The sequence below is a fragment of the Pelecanus crispus genome, chromosome 6 (assembly GCF_030463565.1).
Source record: "Pelecanus crispus isolate bPelCri1 chromosome 6, bPelCri1.pri, whole genome shotgun sequence".
Classification (NCBI taxonomy): domain Eukaryota; kingdom Metazoa; phylum Chordata; class Aves; order Pelecaniformes; family Pelecanidae; genus Pelecanus; species Pelecanus crispus.
Genome location: NC_134648.1, coordinates 57476082 through 57488688, shown reverse-complemented (window position 1 = coordinate 57488688; position 12607 = coordinate 57476082). Strand labels below are relative to the sequence as shown.

The 12607-nt window shown below is 39.7% G+C and overlaps 1 protein-coding gene across 1 annotated transcript in view; it reads left to right on the top strand.

The window, feature by feature from the left end:
• CLMN (calmin) overlaps window positions 1–12607 on the top strand; it is a 72819-nt gene that overhangs the window by 45827 nt on the left and 14385 nt on the right. The window contains exons 2-4 of the mRNA XM_075713015.1: window positions 6881–6942; window positions 9534–9629; window positions 11148–11231. Coding sequence (XP_075569130.1) covers window positions 6881–6942; window positions 9534–9629; window positions 11148–11231 — 242 coding nt within the window. The remainder of the gene's footprint in view (window positions 1–6880; window positions 6943–9533; window positions 9630–11147; window positions 11232–12607) is intronic.

Here is a 12607-nt window from a genome sequence, read left to right as displayed (position 1 = left end):
TCTTGAATCAAGATGTTGTAAATGTGCATTGCTCCTAATGGCCATTGCTGGTAATAGCAAATCCTGTTTATTTTCATGTACAGAACGAGGTATTAAGCTCCTTGTACAGCATGTAATATACCACGAGAGGTAGTGTGCACAGTCTGAAAACTGTGATTAATTCCAAAGCCATTGAATTTAACCTAATTACTACTTTGTTGGGTCCAGTAGCATTCCCAGTAAACACTGATGTTTGTTTCATTCAAAGTGTTCAGAACAGAACTGTATTTCTCTTTTCTAAAATTGTCAAATTTTGTTTCATAAGAACATTCCTGGTATGTAAATGAGAAATTTTGTTAATCTGTTCAATAACATTTTCCATGTGTATAAAAAGTCATGAGAACATAGATGTTTGCTTTGTGATTGAAGGGTACAGGGAGGGGAATCTTTACCATCTGTCTCTACCAAATTACTTTTCAAGGGGGAAAAATAAATCCCTCTCATTGGAAGCTATTTTGATCAGCTCTAATAGTAATATTTTATGTAGGATTTCTCTTCCAGAGCCCAACAGAATTTAGAAGTAAATGCATCTTTCTAATGCTTTGGTAATAGGAACATCTGTCTCAGACATTGTGAGGATTGAAGCACTAAGAGTTTTTTAGAAATCTCATATTCATCCTGCAATATTTGTCTGGTGTACATAATCCTAATATACCAATTGCAGCAGTAAATATTTTGCTATAACCTGACACTGAACTCCAGAAGAAACCTGTTTAGCTGCAGCTAATGAAAATGTAATGCCTGTGATCCTGCGACGTTTGTGTTCTGCAGCACCAGCCCACAGTTTTAAAAAATTTTGAACCAGTGAGACTCAGACTCTGCAACTTTGATGGAATGAAAAAGCCTCAAGCTTTCAACACCTGCCGTAGAAATTTAATAAGGACCCTAATAAATGGGTCAGTTTCAACAAACAATTAACTTCACAACTTCATCTGGAAGGCTTAGAGGCCCTATTTCATAGGAGGTAACTTGAGAGCAGTCTCATGTTATATAATGCAGTTAATGTTTCCTTTAAAAAAACAGGTATTTTAAGATTTTATATTTCATGTGCTCCAGATTACATCAAATTGGCATTTGGTACACAACAAAGCCTTCAACCCCTGTATAGATCAAAAAGAAAATTTGTATTAATCTCCTAAGCTGTTTGGAGGTTTCTTAAGCACAAGGAAAATAAACAATTCCCAGGAATTCAAAAGCTTATAAAATGAATTTTGTGGGCAGTTTGGATAAAATTACTCCTTATTCTTTGGTTATGCCATTAAAATTCACACTCCTACAAATATGGGGATTTTCTTGTAAGTACTGAGTACTCACTGAGCAGTGTAGCTGGACCACACCATACAGACTTGAGAGGAATGTGTTTCCTACACGTTGTCTTATGTTGTGAGCTATTTTTTCAGCCTCTTGCAAAAATATATAATAGAGGTTAAGTCTCTGAGGGTTCATAGTTAAATGTGTTTAATGTAACTCTGTGTTGAGATGAAGCAAAAGTAGAAAATTCAATTGTGCTTTTCCCTGCCCTGCTTCACACATTTAAGATTAAATTCTCCATTTATTTTGCTGTCAGTTGCTAACCCCCACCCAGCCTCCCTTTCTCACCCCCCTTTTTTTTTTGTTACAGCTTACCACTAATCACCCTTCCCATGTCAAATGTGTTGCTTGCATGTGCCCTGTCTTTTGTCTTTGCATCTGAACTTTGTCCCACATGTTGTGTTTGAACACTAAAAAGTCTCCTGGACAAGGGTCTGTGCTTCCTTACAGCTGTCAATATCCTGTACCTAACATCAACATCCTGTATCTCATGTCTGACTGCTTATTGTGACTAATGGCATGGCCTTTATTTGCTCATATGGCATATGCAATTACTTGCATCTGTATAGGCAAAAAGGGTCAAACAGCATGCTAGGATTCATGTGTCCCAGCTGTATTGTATACAGAAGCTTATTGAGGCAGGTCTTAGTCAGACATCACCCTCTTTTTGCTGGTTTGACACCAACGTTCAACCTGGCTACTCAGTGCCATCAGCCTGGGTCTGTGCAAAGATATAACCACCTAATTAAAATGAAAACCTAAGAAGTTCTCTTTAGCTAATGGTATTGCTGCCAACCTCGTCATGATGGATAAAAACAACACGAGCTTTCATGTCTGGAAGCACACTCTTCAGTGTTTGAGAGATAGTAGCACAAGCTTGGAATATTGTGGGCAGCAAATGAGCAACTTGAGGTAAAAATCCATGTTCTAAGATGTCAGTGTGGCTTCCCTCATAAACATTAAGTTTGCAGAGAAAGAGTATTCAAACTTGATAGTATGATGACTAATAATCAGAAATACCTAGGCTGAGTCACAGTAACACCATGAAGCCAGTTTAAAATCCAGTTCTCATTTTATTTAGTGGCCTGGAGTTTGGATAGTTCAAAAGTAGATTATTCAATGTGTGTTCATTAGAGACTGATTGATTGCTTGGCTGTATAAGCTGGGATTTTGGGGTGAGGAAGGCGGAAGGAGAGGAACTTGCATTTCCCAAGACTTAGGGTCTCTGAACCACAAGTTTCATTTTGGAGCCAGGCTGTAGTATTTGAATATCACACATTTGCCCATATAGTTTTTTTTTTTAATAAGAAGTGCCATTTTCTCCTGATCTAAGACTGTGGCAGATGCTCGGATACCTCCAGAGCCATACAGGTTACGAGCTGGTTCTGTGGTGTCCATTGGTTACTGATGAAGTGGATATGGGAATAACTCTCCTGGCAAGTTATTGCCTCTGAAGCCAAGGGCAGTCAAAGCATCCTCTTTCACAGTTAGGTGGCCAACACCACCATTTCTGTCTTGAAAACTTGCTTAATGTTAATAACAGGTATATCTTGTATCTACAGAGGTTATAACCTGTGGTAGAAATGAGGAAGGTGGCTTTTGTGCATGTTATAAAACTAGTAGTTAACAAGATGTCTTGAAGGTAAGTTGCAAGTGGATCTAAAAGCCAGCTTAGCCTGTTGTGAAGGTTTTAACATCATCTGATGATGATATCCTGGATGAAATGCTAATAGGTTTGGAAACAAATTTAAGTAACCTTCTGCTTTGCTTTGGGAGTAATATCCATACGTGCAAATCAAGCAGTTTTCTGAAGCTAGGTAATTACACACTGGCAAGTGTTCCACTCAAATCAACTTCCGTGTTTCATAGTTCCTTCATGTGCCCAGCCCCGTGTTGGTGTGCCTCAGAGGATTATTTGTAACTGGTTCTACAACAACAGAATAAATAGTATTTAAACGCAAATCAATAGTTGCTATCTCCAATTTGTTGTTGAATGTAGAGGCTGTTCAGGGATTGGCTTCTTGTAGGTATTGCAACAGTAGTGACCTTTGAGGAGATTTGAAGGAGGAAGAAACAGCATTAGCAGTAAATGACTGAGGAATTTCTAGGCTGGTGCGGAAGGAACTAGCGCCCCAAAGGGAAGCAGCCAAACTCTCTTGTCCATAACAGCTTAACCTGGAATGTGCCCAAGTGGCTTTTGAACTACCTTAGTTTTACTCCGTGACAAATTAGTTGCCTTTGCCATAAGATTTGACAAACCAGAATATATATCTTTTTCAGTACTTATTCTCAAACTGACTAGGGTGCCGATATTGTGTCTGAGCCAAATTGTGCAGTCCTCTAGAGCACAGTTGTGGGGCAAAGAACTGCATGTGTTACAATAGGCTCATCATCCTACCAATACACTTTTTTCCTTCTCTAGGTTTTTTTCCCCCTCTAAATTATTGCAGCTAATGACTGTCAGTGCCTTACCTGTGTACTTTGATATGAATACTGTGTCTCTGCAACATCTTAGACCCTACTGTGAAAGCATGTTGCTGTTGAACTTATTGGAAGAGTATGGAAGACCTAGCTTCTGTGTGGTGGTCAAAATTTCTTTTTATATTTTTTTTCTCTTATGTCAAGGTCTGAGCTGAGCTGAACCCAAATGGCAATTTCTAACCTTTTACTACCTTCCAGCATTACATCTTTGAATCCAACCCTCACAGCAGGCATCCTTCTTTTCCAGCACAGGATTTGTATGCAGGCCAGCCATATGGTGTGTGTAATTATTATTTTATAATGGCATTATTGCTCTCTAGCTGCCCAGTAAACCCAGTGCAGTTTCAGTAAGCTATATACATCAGCATAGGAACTTTAGACCCGAATGATTTTCTTCACTTTTATACAATAGTAGGTGCGAAGGAGGAAAAAAGATTCCATTTAGTTTATAGAAACTATATAAAGTTTATAGAGTCTCTACAATCATCTCAAATGAAAAGGTTGTGGAGAAGAGGGGTTGTACCAAAACTGGGGGGTCCACAAAGCTGGAGAAGAATAACAGTTAAAGGCACACATCAGTAAATACCTGTGCTGAACTTTTCCCATTAACTCTGCCAGCGAGCATATGGACTGCATTAGGGGTCTGTCTGCCTTAGGGATTTTATAAACACATTTCCTCCCCTTTCCTCTTCCCCATCCAGTTACTATTACTTTAGACTATTACAGAATCAAATAGTGTCCATTCTGGGGTCATCATTCTTACTGGTAAGAGTCCGTTTGCTGTAGAAACATTCAGTGAGTAGTGTCAGACGCCTGTGTATATATGCAAGTGCTTTCCTGAATGTGCCTGGATTTTTTTTTTTGGTGTGTGAACTTCCGGAAGCGGTAATACCAGCTTGGCTCGCCTATCCTTTCAGGCATATGTGCAACTCTAATTTGCATCGATGGCAGAATCTCTGCAGCAAAATTAGGAGCCAATGTGTGCTCAGTTTTATGGATGATCTGTAAATAAACACAGCTCTCTTTTGCATCCTTATTTACCCTGAAAATGAAGGTTGCCAAAGTGACTGGTGAAAAATAGGACCCAAACCCAAGAAACCAGGCTCTGATGAAATCGGAAAGCACTTGCTTCTGTGTACCCTTCTGTGTTTTCTCTTTGATTCTGGTTGACATTGGAAGTCTGTAGAACCAGCCCGTTTGATAAGGTCTCCTGTCCTCCCCAAAACCTGGCACTGCCCATCTGAGCGTTCCTGAGCCTTTCAGACAAGCGTTAAGAAAGAGGTGGCCCTGTTGCCTGCCACTAGCTCCTGCGCCCATTCTGCCTTCCCCTTTGCACCAATATGTGTATTTGAACAAAAAGAAGTGTATCTGGGAACAGTAGCCTCCACCCACCCTCAAAAGTTAATTTTAACAGATCGATTGTGGAAATTATACCCTAGGTGACACATAGCACTTCTGCTGCTCAGCCGTGGATGTGTGAGTGCATGGAAAAGCCAGTTCTGGGGTCGAGGTGCTGAAGGAGGTGAAGCCCAAGAAAGATGTGACACGTCTCTTAGTTTATTGTACTTTGAGATTTGTAGGTGGTAAATGCGTGTTTTTTACAGATATTCTGGAACCCTAATATAATTTACAGTTTCATTTGTAGAGAGCTGTTTCAAATCTGTGCACATTCTTCTAAGATATTTTAAAAGAAAAGGCCAACAGCAATAATTAGTTTGGCATTTTCCATGTTTTCTAAAGCACTTAAGGGGTAATGACTTTTTTTAACCAATCTTACATAAAATCAGGTTTTACAGGAATAAGAGGACTTAAAAGGCCTGAAGGGTGGTCAGTGACAGATGTAATTCATGCTGAAAGCTCAATTCCAATACATCAAAATAAGGAAAACAATTATACATATGATTAGAGGCTGCTGACCCTTCAGTTAAAATGATCAAAAAGAACAAAATTAAAATTTGATTTACGGAAGCTGCTACTTAGCCTATAATTAGTCTGACCAATAAAAACAAACCAGACTTCTACAGAATGTGATTTCCCAGTAGATAGGTTAGCTATTTTTGTAGGGCTAAAGAAACACAAAATGGTTTTAAAATACATTTGATATGCTCTGTGAGTAAATTGAAATACAGCATATAACTAGTTTTAATGTTTTTTGTTCATAAATTGCCAGATTTTCTTAATTCAAGAGAAATTTGAGAACCACTTGAGAATAATTGTCTCTAAAATGAAATATTACTTTGTCAGTCTACTTAATTTATATTAAATACATGGTTTACGTTTTTATATTAGAAGGTAAATGGAAGTTGGTCAGTAATATGATTCCCCTTACACTTTTGCCGTAGTTCGTTATGGAAATGGATTCAGGAAATGGCAGATGTGATTAAAAGCTCTTCAGCTGGCCCAAGACCTGTTTGTACAGCACCTAGCATACAGCACTTCTGGCAAGGAACAAGCACTCCTCATCTTATTGCAATATTAATAAAATGATTCTTCACCATAGGGACTTGGAATTTTGATTTTAAATGCTCTAGTTAGGAGATTGGGAAGATGAGATTTGATGAGGCTTTTCCATTCATAAAGAATGAAGACAAAATTGTTGTGTTGGCTAATGCGTTCGTGTTTCCTCGTACATGCAAGTAAGTACATTGGAATTCACGCTAGCCTAATTTGCATGAGGGTGTCAGAGGAGTGATCCTATAAATTGACACAGAAGGGTCAAGCTGCCTGCTCAGAGTCTAACATCACTGCAGAGCTGTGCACAACACATAAATGTTCACCTCTCAAAAGCTACATTGAAGATTGCAAAACTAAGAGAGACTTCTTCCTACGTCCTTTAGAATGCATCTACAAATGTGTAGCTCATGTCTGGGCAAAGAAGTTGAATAAAACACCATAGCTTAACCTTGTATCTCCCGATCTGGAATATATTTGTTTTATTCATAGGCCTGTCATGAATTCTGACTTTTATGTGCAGCAGTTCTTGAAATTTCCTACCAGTTTTCCCTCTTCTGGAAACTTCAGTGCTGTTTTTTGTTTCTGGTATTTCTAGTGGAACGGGAAAATGTACAGAAGAGGACCTTTACCAGATGGATAAACCTACATTTGGGAAAGGTAAGACTGACAAACAGTCTCGATATCGCGATACAAGGACACAACCATAGATGGACTGCAGTTAATTCATTTTAAAGTAGCTAAAATTTGGAAACAAAGTTGACTTCTCTTCATATGGGGAGGTTTGGAGGAGAATGAGGGAAAGGTGAAAGCAAGTTTCTGGGTAAATGAAAATTGTTTTTCATGTACAATGAATGCTTGTCTGGCTTTAGTTGATCTCAGGTGCATTTAAGTTTTTAATGCTACTGACTGTTGTCATGAGGCTAGAATTTTCCCACAGAATGTACCCACATAAAATCCAATGTGGTTTAGGCTGCTCTGAAGTGATGATAACTGTGTTATTCCCTGGACTGGAAGTTCCAACATCTGAGGCATCATGGCCAAAGACAGATGTTCCTCAGAACCTGGCTTCATCCCAGGTCTGCAGATGGAAAATGTCAATTCCTTGTCAGTCGTGTTTTGGGGGGGCTATATGATGGGATCTTTACATATCCACTTACGTTAGAGAACTAATTTTCGGACATCACTTCATATTTTTAAGATGTAATTGTTTCTTAATCATACCATAATTTGGCTATTAAACCTAATTTACTGTTCTTAGTGATAGTAGATAAGTACTAACTCTCCTGAGCCGTCTGCTGTCCAGAGAATGATTTTCCTGATGTTGGGGATGAAAGGAGAAAAGAAATTCTTAGTATTACTGAGACAGCAGCAATGCTTGGTGCAGGATCAAGGAATGAGATCAGCTTCCTAACCTAGACCAACAGTCCTAAGTTGGACTGGAGTTGGGGCTTCACAGTGCTTTTAGTGTCTGTGGCTAAATTTCATAAAGTACAGATTGGGATGAAGTTTGGGCTACAAGCTGACTCAGTCTAGCTCCTGTAGTTCTTGGAAAGTGATTGCATTTCAGACATAGTAAAGCAAAGGGGTTTTAGAAGAAAGGCATCACATATATAGTTGCTTAAGTCCACTACTCTGAAGTGAGTGTTGCTGAAGGAATAAAGGGATCCTCTTAAATCTCACTGGAAAATCAGAATAAGGCTAGCTGGAAATGTTTTGACTAGCAATTGCTCCCAAAGGTCTCTCAGAAAGAAGACAGTGTTACCTGATTCCTTTGTGAATCAGGCTCTAGGGCTTTGAACTAACTGCAATTTTGGAAGTTGTCAAAAAGGGTTGTCAAATATATGACTGTGGAGAAGGTCTTTGATTTACAGAAGGAATTAGATCATGAAAAAGGCTGTAGGGTGCTGTTAATTCTGCCAAGCATATGAAGTCTTAGAAACTTTGGGCAGGTGAACTGTTTTCTCTGGAGTACATACAAATTTTTTTCCTCTCTGATTCAACAAAGAAAAATGCTTTTTCTGAAGAAACGGCAAAAGTCTGCTTCTATATTAATGTTTTTCCTGGAAGTGGCGTAATAAACATATCCCTGTAAATAATGAGAGCTTCATTAAAGCTCTCTCTAATTACACGTGATTCCCTGAGGACACCCACAGAGAAAGGTGGCTTCTGCCTTTATCCTCAAAGAAGCACTTCTTGCAGAGTGGCTTCATTCTTTCAAGGGCAGTAGTGAAGTCGTCTTCTGGTACTTCTTCAAGAAACTTATGGTGTGGTGTGTCCCCTTTTGGAGCAGACCATCCCATTTGGGTCATCTTTTGAGAGGAGCTGGCTCTGCTGGTGATGGGATAGTTGGGAGTAATCTGCATCTTCCGAGTTCTGGTGGTTCTTGTCTTAAGTAATGAAAGAATAAAAAAGGTTTTGGTTTGAGGCTTTTAGATAGGTTATTTAATCTTGAAATGAATGAGACCTTTCTTTCAGTATGGAGCATTGTTTAGTACTCTTGGCTAGATCAAAGACTAGTAACAAAAATGTATGGTCCCAGTTTGCCAGAAGCAGTGCTTAATCGAACAATAGCGCATTGCCCAACTAAAGATAAAAAGATTTGGCTCTTCAGGGACACGTGAGTGAGTGACACCTGAACAGAGCATAACTGTTGCAGGTGACTACCCCTAAGGGCTGAGCTGACTTGGCTGTGTGCCTCACAGCGCACACATCATCAGACACCTCAGTGAAGTGAGGAGATGGTCACCTTTGGAGGAGTTTGCTGAGAAGAGAGAGACACAGTACAAGAAGTTGCTATTTAAAGTACTCGGAAAATACCAGGGAACAGAATGGCACCACCAGAAACCTTACAGAGGAGACAGGACATTGGGCTGGCTGGATCTTGGGCTTATTTTGGGCATAAAGTGGGATTCGTTTCTGCTGGACTTGTCTTAGTCTGAGGGATCAGCACCCAACCCTCGGGTGGTTGCTTCCTAGGCAGAGCATTTAAGGTGAGATTCTGTTACGGGAAATCTGGAATAAGTCCTTGTCTGATCTCAATTACATGAGTACTATATCTCAGTTTTAGCTCAGACATTCTTAGGACAGAATTGCCACTGATGTGAAGAAAAGTTGTCCCTTTCTTCCTGCAGGCCAGGATTTATTTCTAGTATCTCTGTCTTGTAAAATTCTCCTTTTTACTCTCTGAAAACATGTTGACGTACCAAGCAGTACTGCTTTAGAAGCTAACAGGTTTCTTTTCTTCACAGCGCAAGCCTCCTCTGAAAGTGAAAGACTTGTTTATTGATATACAAGATGGCAAAATCTTGATGGCACTACTGGAAGTCCTGTCAGGACAAAAGCTGGTATGTATACGAGAGGGAGAAACCTCCATAGGTATGGAGCTCTATATGTTACAAGCAACAGCATATGGACATCCAAGGAATAAGGGTGAACTTGATCCCATGTCTTGGGTATAGTAATAAGCATTTCAGCAACTTCATTATAATTTCCTTATGTTACAGGCTGGTGTCCTGAGTTGTAACTTAGATTTCAAGGAAATATATAACTATGGCGCAAATGGTGTGCGATCAGCGTAAATGTTCCTACCCCTCAGGTTTTTTAAGGCTTTAATACATTAATGCTCACATACTCTGGAGATCACCCAAGTCACATTTACCAAGAAAAGATATATTTGCTGTATTATTTTTTAATCCATAAATTCTGTTTCTATTTTGTCTAAGATCATTATGACACTTAATAGGTCTGCTGATGCTTGATGTAGTTATGAGTTTAGTTCTGATGTCCTGGCTCAGGTTTCATTAGTCTTACTGATATGGTCTCAATCAGAAGGGCAAAGTTTCACTTATCAGAATCTTTTTCTCTCCTCCTTTTTTTGTAAGAGCTGTATAAAGTTCCACACGCCAGAAATGGAAACACCCAGTGCAAAGATAAATGACTGTTTACAGTTGACTTTAGTGTTTTCTTTCTACATCAATCTCGTCAGCAAGTACCCTCTTCTGTGTGGGTATCACACTTGTGTTAAGAGACCTGTTCTGCAGCTGCCTCACCACTGCAGATGCACTTGCAGTCACCTGGTGATGCTCTATAGTGACTGAACCATCTGCATACTGCAGCATGAATGGCCACTATGGTCACACACACAGAACCACCTATTTTTTAATATTCTTGCCATTTTGAGAAGCTGTAGCAGAAACACCGCTGTCGCTGTGTGCATTCACGCAGATTGCATTGAGAGCCAGGCTGGAAAGGAATTGAAGGGGGAAACATATCATGGTAAACTCTAGGCTATGCCCCAGGAGGTCAGGCAGAAGGGCAAGGAAGGAGGTAAGGTCAGCTGGCCAAGCTTCTTGTGCTGGCAGTTAGGTGTTCCTGCACACGTGTGATAAAAACAGTGTGCCGAAGGGGAATTGCAGGGAGACAGGCAAATCTGTTTCATTTCTGCCAAAACGAAGGCTTCTACCTCCCACCTGCCTGTGCTTGCTATGAAAACTGCTCACACTTCCTAATTAGGATCATTTAATTTATTTCAAGAAAAAAAATCTGTTATGAATTTTCAGGTAAAATTGATCCTGTGACTGAACATGGTTGGGGAGAGTTTACATAAATAATCAACGTGGCAGGTCCAAGAGAGTGATAACATCTGGAGAGCAGGAAGGCTGTTTGCTAACCCTGTTTTGCTACAGCAAGGGCAGATCGTGTAGTTGAAGCACTTTACTGATCAGAAAAGATGGCAATAATTTTATATAGGTAGATTTCCTTAGCTTTATTTTGCCTCTGTGTCTGTAGGTTTTTTAAGCTTTGTAAGGCGTGGTGAATAATTCCACCATTTTTAAAAACAGTATGGCTCTTATTTTTTCTAGATGCACGAATACAAATCTTCAACCCATCGCATTTTTCGTTTGAATAACATAGCCAAAGCACTTAAGTTCTTGGAGGACAGTAATGTGAGTATTTCCAAAGGCTGGTCTTAATAGCTCCTCTTGTTGTATGTTGCAAATTGTAAATTGTAACTAGTCTGATGCGCTGCATGTACATAATGCACTGCTTAAAAGCACCGTGACTTACCTTAGCAGCAAGGCTGAAAAGCCACATAAAAATGCACAACGAGAACACCTGCAGAGTCTAAAATAAGGATTATTTGTTCATTTTATAATGTAAAAGTTCAACAGGATTAAAGGATCAGGAACCCAATATTAAAAGAGAATAAAAAGAAATGCAAGTAATCTTTATGAACTGGGTCTTAGTGGCATTACTTCAGTTATGCTGAAGGTAGATAACTTTCCTTCCTTTCATCAGAAATACTTTCAGTATTAAAAAGCAAGTATTTATCTAGTAAACTGCTGCAGCAGCTGATCATGAGTCAAAGGCAAGAGAAAATTAAATCTGGGAACATGACATAAATGCATAAGTCCGGGAATCAAAACCTTATAAGGATATAACTTCCCTTGTAGTCAGTGTGGCACTACTGCAACATCACTTCCTAAAGTTGTAAGTGACTAAGCAAGATTAGACCCAATAGCTTGAAATTATTCAATCCTTTTTTTCTTTTTTGATTTTTTCCATTAGGGCTTTATTCCAAAGCCCTGTGGACATGGCCTGTGTCTTGAAAACTCTCTGCTCTTAAAAAGTGTTGAGAAGTAATGCTGTCAAGAGAAGTCCCAGCCATATCACAACTCATACACCTGGTACACCCAGATCTTTCAGAAAGAGAAAACTATGTCCCATAAAGGACTGCAGCATTCTTGCTGTACTGACAGATCTTTTTATATAGTATCTGAAATAAAGTTTTGCAACTTCTCCACTATACCATCTGGGAAGAAAATGTAATTGATGATCCTACTGACTCCAGGGTGCAAGTACTCTATAGGGTTTAAACTTTATGGGTGAGGAGGGATCCGGTGTGTGCGCAGGGGCAAACCCCTGCCTTGTGTGGAATGCCGCAACAACTGATGTCACTTTGCTGCTTCCCTGCATGAGCTTAGCTCTTGCTCCAGAGATCCTGCAGCAGTGCTAGTCATGCAGGAGAGTGACTGCAACCCCAGCGCAGGAATGGGCATGACGTGAGGCCTTAGTGGATCTCTTACGACCTGGTAGATGTGGGAGGTTTAACCTCCTTTGCCTTTTTCCCCAGGAGAGTATGTGAAAGGTCAAGAAGTTGTCCAATAACTTCCAGGTGTTCCAGTCTCCTTTTGGAAACTCCACCAGTAGGGGCTGCTCTGGCCCTAAATGTGTATGTCTACATGTCCTGCTATAGAACTGCTATGAAATATTTTTCAAGTTCTCAGAGTTCTTAACAGTTTCCCAGTTGATGCTTTCTACC